Consider the following 14,423-nt stretch of genomic DNA (forward strand, 5'->3'; position numbering starts at 1 on the left):
CAGATTTGTATCAGAGATCAAGTTTTAGTGCTCCTGAGTTTTCTCGATCATTGCACATGTCACTCTCCCAGAGATTACTAGCTCTTGCTTAGCCCTCCAATACTTATTCATGGAAAATATTGAACTACATGTGTAGACTGATGCTACAAGGCCCATCTGTGCCAGCACACACAGCACAAGATCAGCACAAGAAGTGTTTAAGGAGAATGTATTCTGTTTGATTAAGCATGAACAAGCTTTTTTTGCAAAGACATGACTTCTGATGAATCACCAGTTATTCAGATTATACATGGTGAAAGGAAAGCTCCTGCCGAGCTCCAGCTTAAAACTGCTATAGTTTTTCTCTCCTGTATCTCCAAAGAGATCTAAGGGGGGAAAAGGAGAAAAAGCCACAAAAGCTTTCTGCAGTGAAGCTCAGTACTGTGGGAAATTGCTGCCTTATGCAGGAGGAAGGATGTGTTATCCAAAATTCAACGGCTGCAAGTTATATAAGGGATGTAGCTACCAAAACTGTTCACTCCCAGTTGTGCCTCCTTAGAACCAGCACACAAACCGTTACACATTTGCTATATTTTCATTAGCATTTAAATTTTTTTCCCCCCCCACTTCTGGTCCAGCCGGGCCCTTTGGCTGTGCTGCACCTGAGTAGCAGCTGCAGGAGGGGCAACAGAAACCTGAGCCATGAAGGTCCCAACTTCAGCACATCCTCACTTCGACAGCGACAAACATGTTTGCCTGCATGAACAACAAATATTGGTTTTTTTCCACTAACAGATATTTTATATAATGGCAGCACTGGAAAAAGATTTGCTGAACTGCTAAGACCACAAGATTTTTAAATCACTGTTGTATCATGCTTAGCTTACGCTAAAAAAAAAAAAAAAAAAAAAGAGAGAGAAAGAAAGAAAAAATGTCACTTCCATGATGTAGAGCTGCTGAATTGTTTTTTCCGTGTCACTTGCCACCTAACACACCTTATTGATGTCTCAGCACATATTCAAAAGCTGTCTAGACATGGTCCTCAGTAAACAGGTCTAGGTGGCCCTGCTTGAGTTGTGGAGTTGGACTAGATGACCTCCAGAGGTCCCTTCCAACCTCAACCATGAGTGAATCTGTGATATTTTGCAGAGAAGTGGTTTAGAGAGATGGTTTCTAAGCAAATTTAGTCACTGAGTTATCCCTGGTGAAAGCTGGCTTGGGTTTCCCAAGACCCTGGTCTCCTCTCACCAAGGCATAAGGCCAGGACTCCCTCAATCTTTGCCAGAGAACGTAACAAAGAGGTCCACACCACACGTGCAGGTCCACACTCCACCAAACCCAAGCTAGAGGTGGCTTTCCGCCATTCTTATGCAGACAGGCAAACCCAGAGTGAGCCAGGACCCATCCCTGGTGGAGCAACGCCAGCATGCACAATGCTGCAAGAGTCTGTGCTGGACCTTTGCGGTCCTCACTCTAGCGCTCTAGCCAAATTTCTGCCCTGTCAATACAATGAGATTGTCTGAACACCAAGGCCTGGTCACAAAAGCTAGTAAGAAAGTGGAGAAGGAGAGGAAGAGGATGAACAAGATATAATTCATGAAGTGTACCAACCATTGATTGATGCAGTATTTTGATTCTGGTTAGCTCCTCCACTAACTACAGAGTATTTTCCCTCTGTTCTGTCCTCTGCCCACAACACTTTGCCAACATTTGCACACACCCCACACCCTCCCCAAAATACAGATGGTAAGATAAAAATAGAACAACTATATTTTATGTTCCACCTTTAAAGTTGCTAAATTTGTACTGGGTTTTCTTCAAAGCTAAGCGACCATAAGAATAGCATATAGGAAAAACATCTTCGAATGGGTATAGAAATTATCTATATCACAGTAGTCTTCAGATTTGTATTACAGTTCTTTGTTCACTCAAGTTGTTTCAGTTCTGAAATCATTCCCCTGTATCTGTTTCTGAGAGAAATCTTTCTGTGGAGACCCACAGTTACATAATTCAAGCTATTCATGTTTTTAAAAGTAAAACCAGTGAAATATGCCTTTGATTTCATCGCTATTTATTTAATTAAAAAGCCTGGCAGGCTGTTTGATTTCTTTAATCAGAAAATGATGTTAAAAGGTTTCCAAAACATCATTTAATGAGTTTTGAAAATGGATGCATATACCATTCCTGCCAGGTTTCTGTACATTTCAGGTTCTTATTAACTGTTCGGTTTCTTAGCTATTTCAGCAGCTTATCAGTAAGTCGCAGGATAATACAGCAATTGTAAAAGGCTACGTACTCCTAAATGCATGCAGAGGCAAAGCCCCAGAAGGGGAATCCAGCATAAGAGTCAAAACCCGTTCTCCCCATGAACACCATTGGGAAGGTTTGCTGACAACTGAGCTTAAAATTCTCGATCACAATAATGTGAAATCAGGACAATAGGTTTTGAAAATAAACGCTTTGAGTGTTCTTCAAAATTATATGTTATCATAATAATGGAGGGGTTGAATATATATCAAAAATAATCCTAAATGGTTAGCAATTACCCTTATGAATCATAACCATCTTTGGATTCTGAAAAGCCATTTGAACATCCCAGCTGTGAAACTCAGCCCTTGCTGACTGACACTCCAAAAAATGGAAACAGTGCAAACCCCAGAGCCAGAGCTGAGCATTCTTGGGCGTTCCCAGGGAAAGCTCTGGGGTCTGGTGCCAGGGCAACCTCAGAGGACTCCCTGGGCAAAAGGTTTCGTCTGTCGGTCATACAAATGAAGAGAGCCAGGAGTCACCCATGGTTACCTCAAGCATCTGCGGCCCCCTAAAACAAAATCTGTCTGTGGAGATATTTTGCTTGAAAGGACTGGCTGAAAAGGGACACCTCTGCTGAGGGAAGGCAAGGGAACAGGAGACAGGCTCTGCTGAGCTCAGCTCTGCTGCTCCCCCTAGGGAGGTTCAGGAGGGCTCAGCAGACCCTGGCTTCCTTTCCTCTAGGGATGCGCTGGGTCCACTTTCCACATGGTATTATCCCAACAACCTAAAAGCTGTAATTAAGGAGGGTAATGAAAACATTAAGAAAAGTCTTCTATTTCCAGAAATTAACATTTCAGTGATGAAGCAGTAAATTAACTTAATCAAGTTGGGAGGCATCTATGAGAAATCATTTTTATATGATTTAATGAGAGAAGGCATCGGAAACGGTGATTTTAATCAGTCAAGTGGGATTTATAAGCAAGATGATCCTGCTTAAACAACTCGTTAGACTCTTCAAAAAAATCTTTACCGTCTCTGCAGACAGTCAAAACAAAATTTATTGTATATATTTACTAATTCTCTAAACCCCTTGGTAACACTGCATAGCAAAAGTCAACTGATTAGAGCAGAAAACAAAGTTAAAGAAAAAAAATCTTCATAAGCACTTGCTAGAGAAAAACAAGAGGCTAGAGAAAAACAAGTCCCTATCAAAAGACAGGGTTGACTCAAACCAAATGCTATTAGGACTTCTAAATCCCTATTTATTATAAATACAAGGGCTATATTAGAGTGAGAAATACTCAATACCTTCTAATTATTTTTCTAATTTGTAAGGCACTTGCACCCTGGTCCATATCACACAGAGACAGCAGAGGACTGGAACAAGAATAACATGGGAAATGGCAAATTAAACAGGATCCTTCAAAGGGCTTAGCCTCAAATTGTACTGTCCTGGCTTAATCTAACCAGAATGACATGCCTCCCAAATGCTACATCCCATGGCACCATACAATTCCATGTCAAAGCAGAATGCAACAGTACTGCTACATCTATTTTGAAATCACGGTTTATAGAGTAGTTCAAGGTTAAGACATTTCAAAACATGTCAAGAACCCTGAATCCACCCCACTGATCCTTCCAGCGACGTTAATTCTCTTTTTCATTTGTTGAACCAGAAGACTGCATTTATTTTTTTACAGATATTTCTACCTCCTTCAGTTCCAGACTAACAGCTGTCTTGTCATGTCAGTACAGAGAGAAGAAAAGAAGTGCTAAGAGTATAACATGAAATAAGTATCTTTTGTTACTTATTGTTAGCCCCTTGCCATCCGATTTTGACGTTGGGGCCAGCAGATCTCCATAGGACAGAGGAGACACGCATGAGTAACTCGGTTCTTAACAAAGGATGTTGCAGATCTGAGCGCAATTCGGACACAGAAAATAATTTACTTGAAGAAACAAACCAGGAGTGTAGGCTGAAAGCACCTAGCTCCCTCTTAAAACTCTAGAAGTTGAAGAACCTGGATGAATATCAAAGCCTTTTCCACTAAATATGCTACAAATTCCCATTCGCGAAGACTCAGGGTAGGATCTCAGGCAGCCCAGGCAGCAGCTGCTCCCTGCTGTAGGAACAAGGCAGTGGGGAGCAAACAGGGCAATTCTTCTGTGCTGTGTTTCTGGGGTGGGTAAGAAACCAATTTATCTCCATGGTATTGATGCTCTTCATGGCAATTTTACAGAAAGATAAAATAAGACAGCAGCGTTAGAAAATTGGCTGTATTCTAAGGATGCTTAATGACTATGTGCAGAAGCCATGTTATTTTATGAGATCCCCTGAACTGGCTGTCAAGTCAGGAGACGCGGCGCAGGAGCCAAACAGCACACCTGGCACTGGGTAAAATTGCTGCTCTGCTCAATACACAGTTCCCCACTTGGGACTGAAGTCATCTGAGTAAAATCAACTGTTTTCATAGGGAAACCTTAGAGCTGGAGTCTGATTTTAAAGTCAAAAAATAGTTCAGAGGCAGGGTTTCCCAGCAGATGCCCTAACAGAGAAGGCTGCCTTGATCTGCAGCAGCACAAGAGCACAGCCATTCTGACATCAGCACAGGAAAGGGCACATATCGCTACCAGACTTCACTTTGGCTTTTGCACCTCATCTCTGGAAAGAAACCAAATGTCGAAACTGCATCATTGTATAAATTCATCAATTTTTATCATGTTCTAGCACTGAAATACTTCTGAGTTTCAAAATCCAATTCCATTTCAATTCAATTTAATGATACAAAATGATGATGATTTTTTCATTGATAGGAGGGTAACAGATAACCACTGCAAAGGCAGCTTTATAGGCGGAAAGTTAGAAAGTTACACACACTGCATTAAAGGTCTCTTTTACTTCTGGGATGTGAGAGAAGCCCATTATAAGAACAGGGTTGTAGAAAAGAATTGCTCCCTGGAGGCTGCTGTCCCATCTGCATAGGTTTCACTCATAATTAAATTAAATACCGCTCCCAGTAGGATTAACAGAACATTGTGATTGTACTTCAGAACACAAAATATAAGGAAGCTTATCCCACACCAAGTGGGAAGCTGGAAGGCAGGCAGGGTACCTGAACTACCAGCTAGGCTGATGCCAGCAGCACAAGTGATCTTGTACACAACTCATCCTTTCTCTCTGCTCAGCCTTGGCTCTGACCTCTGTCTGGTCCTTCTGGGCTCACATGAACCAGACACAAAAAGAAATCCTAAAAACCCTCTTCCATTTGGTTCAGATCGAACACTTGTGGCTGTAACTTCAGCTAATGTGCAAATCAACCACCGTTTATTTAATCTTCCTCCAATCTACTTCCCGCAGACTACATATTCATCAACCCCAGGACTCTCCTGACCTACACGCAGATCCATCAGACTCACCCCTAGTACCATCACTGCTCTCTCTCCAGCCAAACACAACTGAAATTAATTGGAAAAACCTTTTCAAATGTATAATCTACTCACTGACTTCCTGAGACAAAAAAAAACAACAAACCCCAAACATTGTTTTTACACCTAACCAAAAATAGCTCCCTGGTTTCCCAACAACCGCAAGTTATTTCTGTTCTTTCCATGCCAGCAGACATTTCAGACTCAGGTACTGCACTCCTGGCATCACATAAACACAACAGCGAGGGCAGGTAACTGTCCTATGCTGAGAAGGAAGAAAGCACAGACTGAGTCTCCTATCAGCTTTATCTACAAAACATCCAACAGAGCAAGCTACAAATAATTTTATAATATTTCTAACAATACCCTTCAAATTATTGCTTCTATTTTGCAGTAGCGGTGGGTTGTTAGATGCAACCTATAGGCTAAGACAGCTTAGATGGAAGATTTTTGCAACATATTATTTCCACAAAGAGGAGAAACCTGTCTTGCATAGCACACACGATCAATACTGAGGCTGTTGTCTCCTGATCTTCAGCCCAGCTCCAGCGGCCAAACTTCACAGCACCAGGCTGAACTTCTCAGAAAACTACCTCTGAATCAAACCCATTTTTTACATTAGCAGAGGTATTCAGGTACATACCCATATGAAACGTTTCCCATTTTTCTTTATCTATTATGTACATTCCTAAACACAAGTTGCCCACATTTGCGTAGGTATGTTACTGCATGGCCCCAGAGCTGTCTTGCCATACGCATTTTGGCTTTCAGCTGAATGACAGGGGAGATTCCTAAAGAATCTGCTGAGAGAGCACCAAGATAGAGAGCTGGGTCCTGACTTTCTGTGAGTTTTAACCTACTAAGCATCCAGCCCTCCTCTCTTCAAAAAAAGAACATGCTGCAGAGAAGACTGCACCTTCCCTCACATGTGTTGCTGTCTTCCCTCCCTGAGCCAGGCTCACAAAAGCTACCTAGTGGAAACCAACAGTGAGAATTGCTGCAGCTTATACAGACCCCCTGTGCTTGTGCCAAAGGCAGTGCCATGAAGGAAGACTTTTTGTCTCCTCGCCACCTCCATCTTCGTATTTACTTGCTCTTGTCATCACTGATACTGATTCTCCTCCAGTCCAGCTGCCCTCCAGCTCCAAACTCTCCTCCTCACTCATTTATTCACATTTTTAATGATTTTTTAACTTAAAAACCCTTTCATCCCTCCATGTTTTATCAAGGTAGCGCACATTTTGTTCTATTTTACCAAATATTCATCTCATCTTATAAAACTAGGTCACAAAATGTGCACGTTTATATGAGTTAGGCTTTACAGATCCAGAAAATACCTTTTTTTTGTTGTTTTGCATGTAATTTCTAAGCCAGAAATATTTGCAAAAATATATTCAGAAGCATACAAACACACTCCTTGGTTTTGAAATTCTAAGGAGTTGTTTACAAAATACCTTTTCTTCAATTGTTTGTGTTTTAAAACAGTTCTGCTAGGAAAGCGAGAAAACAAACACCTGGAGTCCTCTTGTCTGCATGTCAGCCCTGAAATCCTTATATGAGCCAAAAAACAGTGTTTTTCTTGAATTATCAGGGAGTGTTTCTTGAAATATCAGCAGTGTTTCTGGAACAATGCAGACAAACCACCTCTGCTGCCCCCAGTCCCTCTGGGTACCAGGCTGAGTTACTAAAATGCTGCAGCCAGAAGCTCTCAGAAGTGGCCTCCTGAACTAGAAAAGCAGCACAGCACAGAAACGCTGGGAGACCAGTATATGGACTGAAAATCTAAGATATTCTGAATATTCTCCTCTGAACATTCTGAATAGCTGGCAGCCCATGCTGGTGCTGCAGCATCACTGCCAGGCAATGCCAAAGGGTGCACAGCACACCCAACCTCACTGCAGCATCCCCACACCACCGAACCACAGTGGAAGTTTTTCCACCTTGCCAGTAGCGCTGAAGTGCATCACCTTGGTAACAGACACATTGCCAAAAATCCCTCGAACATTTTCAATTTGTAGGAAAAAACAAGTCAGGCCATCTCAAAGCATTTGCAAAATTTGACCGTGTCACTGAATTAAAGGGCAACTCGAAGTACCCAACTTTTCAAACGTGGATGGTAAGATCTGCAGGGTGACATCTGCTTCACAGAGCATTTGCTTTCCCTACTCACCCGTCGTTTCCACGATGCCCTCCAGGATGACGACAATCTCAAACTGCTCCGTTTGCATGCTGCGCTGGGAGAGGTCGTAGAAGGGGCTCTTGGCATCAATCACATGGCAGATGGTGAGCGGGGACACAAGGAAAAGCTGGTCAGCCCCTGTGCTGAAGCCCACGTCGAGCTCCAGCTGATCGAGTGGGAGGAACTCGCCCTCTGGGGTCTGGCGGGACTGGGTGGGCAGCAAGGGGAGAGACACAGAAAGAGAGATATCACCACTAGAGCAGCCATCACCAAGGCACCCCAACAGCATCCTGCATTCCTGCCAGAGCTCTGCACTACCCATCACATGAGGCAAAACCCGGTCCAGCCATTAGGCCATGAAATGGGTGGAAACCTAGTGCTGGACATGCAGAGCAGGGACGAATTATTTCTAATATATATCTTACTGCAATTGCAGCTCACCAGCATAGGAGCCCTAGATCTTTAAGGTCCCTTCCAACCCAAGCCATTCTATGATTCTATGAAAACCACTGGCCACTGACTCAAGTCATGGCTCTGCCACTGACCCGCAGCACCATCCACCAGCAGGAGAAGATGAACATCCAGCCCACTCTTCATCCAGCTTTGCACACCATCCATTGTACAATGGGTGCCCAGAGTGGTGTACCCATAAAGGGTCCCCTGCCCAGGAGCTCAGACAAGGTATCTCCCCTTGAGACACCCAAAACCTCACCAAATCCACACCACAACACAGTGGTCACAGGACACGGCTCACAGCCACCTCCAAGGTCCCTCCCATTTCTCCTTGCAGAAAGTGGCAGCAATTAGATTCATTACCAGCTTTTCCCATAAGAGAGAGTTCCCAAACACTAAGAACAAGTGCTGTGAGCCCCATAGCAGCTGGGCAAGGTCCTCCAGGGAAGTTTTTAGATTGCTGTCCTTTTGGTAAAAGAAGACTGGAGAAGAGGATGCTGTTACTGTGTTAGTTAGAGCTGCCTCATAAGAGCGGCTGTAAACCACAATTTAACAGCTATGTAACAAGTCCATAAAATCATGTCTGAAGCTGAAACCTCAGATTCAGCACTCTGGCTTGTGCACCTCACTGTAAGCTTCACATCCCCAGTCCGTAAGGAGCACTGTAACCAGCACAGCTCTGCCCAAATGCTCTCACTCTGGCTTTTATTGCTTCTCCCTGTGATATGAATAGGCAGGAACAGAACATTACAGCCCTTTCCAGTCATTACTTTTATTACAGAATTTTCCATTATTTGCTATTCAGATTAAAAAAAAAAAAAAAAGAAAAGTTTTGCAAACTGCTGTGCATCAAACACAGCCAAAACTCAGTGTTAAATCACTACTTGGTTGTGGCTGGCCCATCCCTGGAAGCGTTCAAGGCCAGGTCGGAAGGGGTTTTGAGCAACCTGGTCTAGTGGAAGGTGTCCCTGCCTGTGGCAGGGGGTTGGAATTGCATGGTCTTTAAGGTCCCTTCTAACCCAAACCATTTTGTGATTTTATGACTCTATGATATTTGAGAGGCATATCCATCATTCCTTACATTTTGAGCTGATGTGAAACTTCCAATATTGAGCAATACTACTCACTTGAAATAGGTTGGTTTTTTCTTTTAACAGCAGCATGATTATGCTTGCAGGAAGAAGCATAATCACTCCTCTAACTTTTCTGCTGTTTCCATTATCCTTGTTATTCAGATGCATTAAGTATGAAGAGGGGGAGAGATGCCTCGTTGGACAGGGACCAGCACAGCCATCACCTCCAGATTATCAACCCTCCTACAAGTGACACCTAGAGAAGTGAGCATCTCCTAGAGAAATCCAGTCCCATGACTTCTGTAAAACATCCCTGACTGGCTGCTGCAAAAGGGAGGATGCCACATGTCCCCGGGGCAGCCCCCAGTGAGGGGTGCAGCCACGGCCAAGCACTCCCAGGGTCAGAAGCTGTAGGGAACCTAAAAGCAAAAGGGATGCTAAAAGCAAAAGGTGGCAGACAGAGCAAAACCGGATTACGCGTCTCACTTAGGACTTGGTTTCTATTTTTAACATTTTCCCTGAATGGTGGCTGGATTTGAAGGAGATCTAATCCCAAACAAACAATTGTGTGCTTCACTGCCCTGAAGTTTCAGCTAAGAAACGTGCTTTAATTTTTGTGTGTGAAAATTCAGATTTATCACACCTGTCTTTGCCACCCCATCCTAGCATATGCCATACAGTTTTAGAAAAGACATCAGAGCCAAGAAACATCTAGAGCACATCTGCATAAATATCCTGCCTGTGGAGTTTTGTTTGTTCTTTTGTTAGAGAGAAGCCTATTTTCCAATAAAAAGGCAAAAATACAAGCAAAGCACCAAATAATACCCGTTAAGCAGAGCAATGAGCAGCTCTAGGGAGTGAACTACTTCCACCAGCCATCCTGCACCCCTAAAATACCATTCTAGCCCCATGGGAGGTGAGGGATGGCCCATTTCTGGGTGACATGGTCACACTGGGGACACCAAGACCCATGCACCTGGCTTGGCGTTGAGACAGAGGAAACCAGTGGCCCTGGGTCAGACCCAACAAAACACAATTAGGAATTGCATGCACCCAGCTTTAGTATGAACGCTAGTGGTTTGGGAAAGTCCTTTAAAGATCTGGTTGTAAAATTGGTGCTTGTTCTGCCTTCTGGCTCTTCTGTTTAGTTTTTCATCTACCACCGCTACTGTCCAAAGTGTCTTGGATTTCATGTCACGTCTCACAGAATCATGGAATACCAGGCTGGAAGGGACCGCAAGGATCATCTGGTCCAACCTCCTCCATGAATGCTTTCCAAGGAACACCCAGCGGTACCTGCCCCAAAATCTTAGTGTGAACCAAACAGCCAAAAAACCCCTACCAACACACAGGAGAGGATGAAGAAGCAGAATGAACTATTATTTTGCAAAAAACTTCCCATATAATGGACATCTTAACAGATGAAATAGTGATGAAAAAGGAGACTTAAAGACAACGTGGTACTTGAGGCATGTGGCAAAGTCCAGAGAAACAGGCAGGAGCTATAGATGGAAGGAAGAAAATGATGGGGAAGAAAGGTTAAAAACAGGTGGGCTGCTATAGGAACCCTAAGATTTTATAGCTGCAGTAAAATCAGGTGTTATGTTATCTAGCTGTGAAGTTATTTACACAAAGTATGATTGCTTCTGTTCTGAGGGAACTGAGATAAAGCTTGAGAGCTAAAATGTTATAGACAAACCAAATATTATTTTATAACTACCCCTGAGTTACAGGCAGTATACTACCCAAGGCAGGACTCGTACCATTGACTATTTTGCTATTCAAGACAACACAAAAGAAATTACCTTGGGTGACTCTTTTGACTCAATGTAATGTAGGGAGGAAAGTACAGAGCTTCTAAGTGTCATTCAAGTTCTTTACAATCCTGGAGATTCATTAAAGAAAGTGAATATTAAAGCGAGTGAGTCTTTGCACTAACTTGCCACTTCTAAGGCTAAATATTTGCTTTTTCTCCAGTATGATCTAAGTTTACCGGGGAAAAAAAAATTAAAAAGAGTATATTGGGATTTCTGATTTTACATAGGTTTTACAAGCAGAATAACCTTTTAATAAAAAAAATAAAGGAGCACTTGAGACGAAAATCTGTGAGCAGCCCTACAGTTAACTCTGCCCTCCCAGTTTTGCAACAAATCTGCAATAAAGGTTATGTGCAAATCAAAGCAGAAACACTGAAGCAGCAACACACCCCTGCCAGCCAGAAGGACTGCCCGTGTGTGGCAGCACCCTCCGGGAGAGGGATCGCTCTTCCTGCCACAATCCTTCTCTTTTTCCCCATATTGGTTTTTTTTTGGCCAGGAGGCCCAGCCAAGCACTGCTTCCCCAGACCAGTAGAAGGATGCACCATGCAGAGATATTTGGTAGGGGCTGTGCAGAGCCAGCCATAACTGCATCCACAGAAAAGCCACATTTTAGACCTTTATTATCCTCCACCTTTCTGATTCCAGCACTGCCTGCACAAAATCAGAGGAGATGATGACTATGAAGCTGCTTTTTCACATATTTAAAGATCAGGAATTTTTTTTCGAGCCACAGTAAGTTTTAAGCACCAACTTTAAAAATTCCCCCCTTAAAGCTATTAAAGAGCTGCGTGAAACATGATGTCCCAAACTTTCCCTAGTCAGGATAGCCTCCTCGCACAGGTCAGTCAGAGGGGTCACCACGGTACCCTCTAAAGACGGAATGATTACTTACCAGGCTAATTGCACATCATTCAATTTACCCATCTAAACTTCTGACACGAGGAAACAACCAGGGATGCTCATGCCAAGGAAAAGTGTAACTGAGATCCCAACTGATTATTCAAAAAGGAAAAAACAGGAATAGGTCAGCAGCAGCAAGCCCATCCTCACCAATGTCAGTCCCCAGCTACCGCGATCATCCAGGCACAGCAGGAAGGGGACAAGCGAAATTATGGGGATCCTTTACACTCTTCTTCTCACCTCAGCTTGCCGAGCGCAAGCACTGCCCCTCCTTCAGACCACTGACTCCCTCATGGTTTAGGGTGCAGTGGGGGTTCTGCAACCCTCAACTAATGCAACAATGATCCCACCTGAAAGCCTCCAACCAGAAACACGTCTTTAGACCAAGACATGACAAGCCTCCCAGCAAAACTGCTCGGATACGGGTACAGAAGACAGGGGATGAGCATCCCTCCTCACTGTGCGGCCAGAGAAGCAGGGACGAAGGTAGGGCAGCACTCCAAGTGGGGTCCTTCCCTGGCAGGGGGACACCACCTGCCCCTGCAGAGCACCCACTCCCAGCGCAGGGCACCCACAAACCCCGCCAGCCACATAAACACACTGGGGTGCTCTGCATGCACCAAATATCACCCCCGAGCCATCCCCTTCCACCCACGCCACCCTTATTTCATATGCCCTATGGATACACAGCTGTTGTAACAAGCCTCAAATAAACACTTGATTTTCCCTAGACATACAGGGCCATTAGCAGAATTTGTAAATGTCTAACCCTGACATTCTGCTTTCCATGAAGTTCATGGCCCGTATCAAGAAAGTTCTGCCTGACTGGACTCAGCACTGCCTGAGAGCACAGGAACATGGCAGAAAGGGAAACAGCTTTCTTTTAAAATGCACACCAAGGAATTGAAACTGCAAAGTACTTATTTGGCAGAGAAATCTAGCATTTTATAGAAATATATAAATATGCATGTAAATCCAGGGCTGACTATAACCATTATCCTACACGGCTGCTGGTAACTCACAGTTGAGAGTAAATCTGGCGCCCAAGGAGCATCACAGGATGTGAGGGCAGGAGTGCAGGATAGCAAACCTGATGGCTCCAGGCCAGTGCAGAGGTGGGGACATCCCTAGGGGACCGACAGTGGCAGTGGGGTGAGCATGGCCAGACCGCACTTACTTTGAGCAGCTTGCAGCGGATCTGTGCAGAGACCATGTGGCTGTTGCGAAGGTTGCCCACCCTGAACATGAGCGTGAGCTTGCCATCCCGCATGGAGATGGCAGCGTGCTCACTGAACATCAGGGTCTCAGCCCTCTTCTTGGGCTGAGACATCTTGATGAACATGCAGCCAATGAGGAAGGCGTCCACAATGGAGCCCAGGATGGACTGGAAGAGGAAGAGAATGATGCCCTCAGGGCATTTGTCCGTGATGTAGCGGTACCCATAGCCGATGGTGGCTTCAGTCTCTATAAAGAAGAGGAAGGCAGAGGGGAAGTTGTAGACGTTGGCCACGCAGGGGGTGTAGCTGTCATCGTGCGCCTTGTTGAGGTCGCCCCGCATGTAGGCAATCACCCACCACATGGAGGCCATGAAGAGCCAGGCCACGGTGTAGGTGAGGATGAAGATGAAGAGGTTCCAGCGCCACTTGAGGTCCACCAGCGTGGTGAAGAGGTCCGAGAGGTACCGGCTAGTCTCGCCGCCCAGGTTCCCGTGCTGCACGTTGCACCGCCCGTTCTTGTCCACGAAGCGCTGCCGCTTCCCTCGCGGGGCCGCCCGGGGCGGGGGCAGCCCCCCGCCGCTGGCCGAGGTGCTCACCACCTGGTACTCATCCCCCAGCTTCCGCCGCAGCGCCGACATGCTCCGCACCGCACTGCTCCGCGCTGCGCCGCCCCGCGCAGCGCAGCGCCGCCGCTCCCGCCCCGCCCGGCCCCCGTGCAGCTCAGCCCGACACAGCCCAGCACGGAACGGAACGGAACGGAACGGAATGGAATGGAATGGAATGGAATGGAATGGAATGGAATGGAATGGAATGGAATGGAACAGCCCTGCCCGGCCCGCCGCCGCTCTGCGGGCGCAGAGCCACCGCTCTGCGCGGCCGCCACCCACGCGGAGCCGGCGGCAGCGGCGGCGCGGCCCGGGCAGGGCGACACCCGCCCCGCGCTCCGCCCCCCGCGCAACGCCCCTCGCTTCGCCCCGCGCTCCGCCTCCCGCTCCGCCCCCCGTGCAGCTCTGCCCGCGCACCGTCCAGCGACCCGTCTCGCCTGGTGCCTTCAGCAGCGCCGGAGCGTCCCTCAGCTTCCTCCCCCGTATCGTCCTCCCCGCCGCCGCTCGCACCCGGGTCTCCC

The 14,423-nt window shown here is 45.7% G+C and overlaps 1 protein-coding gene across 3 annotated transcripts in view; it reads right to left on the reverse strand.

The window, feature by feature from the left end:
• Positions 1–14,196, reverse strand: part of KCNJ3 (potassium inwardly rectifying channel subfamily J member 3) — a 53,364-nt gene extending 39,168 nt beyond the window's left edge. Inside the window, exons 1-2 of one of the 3 annotated variants that reach the window (XM_030488372.1) lie at positions 13,258–14,196; positions 7,826–8,042 (exon numbers count right to left, since the gene is read on the reverse strand). In XM_030488372.1, coding sequence (XP_030344232.1) covers positions 7,826–8,042; positions 13,258–13,935 — 895 coding nt within the window. In that variant the 5' untranslated portion in view covers positions 13,936–14,196. Of the gene's footprint in view, positions 1–7,825; positions 8,043–9,883; positions 12,173–13,257 lie in introns of those variants that run through there. The other 2 variants (XM_030488373.1, XM_030488374.1) reach the window with 2 other exon arrangements.
• Positions 14,197–14,423: the final 227 nt, after the last annotated feature.

Source organism: Strigops habroptila, chromosome 5 (genome assembly GCF_004027225.2).
Source record: "Strigops habroptila isolate Jane chromosome 5, bStrHab1.2.pri, whole genome shotgun sequence".
Taxonomy (NCBI): Eukaryota; Metazoa; Chordata; class Aves; order Psittaciformes; family Psittacidae; genus Strigops; species Strigops habroptila.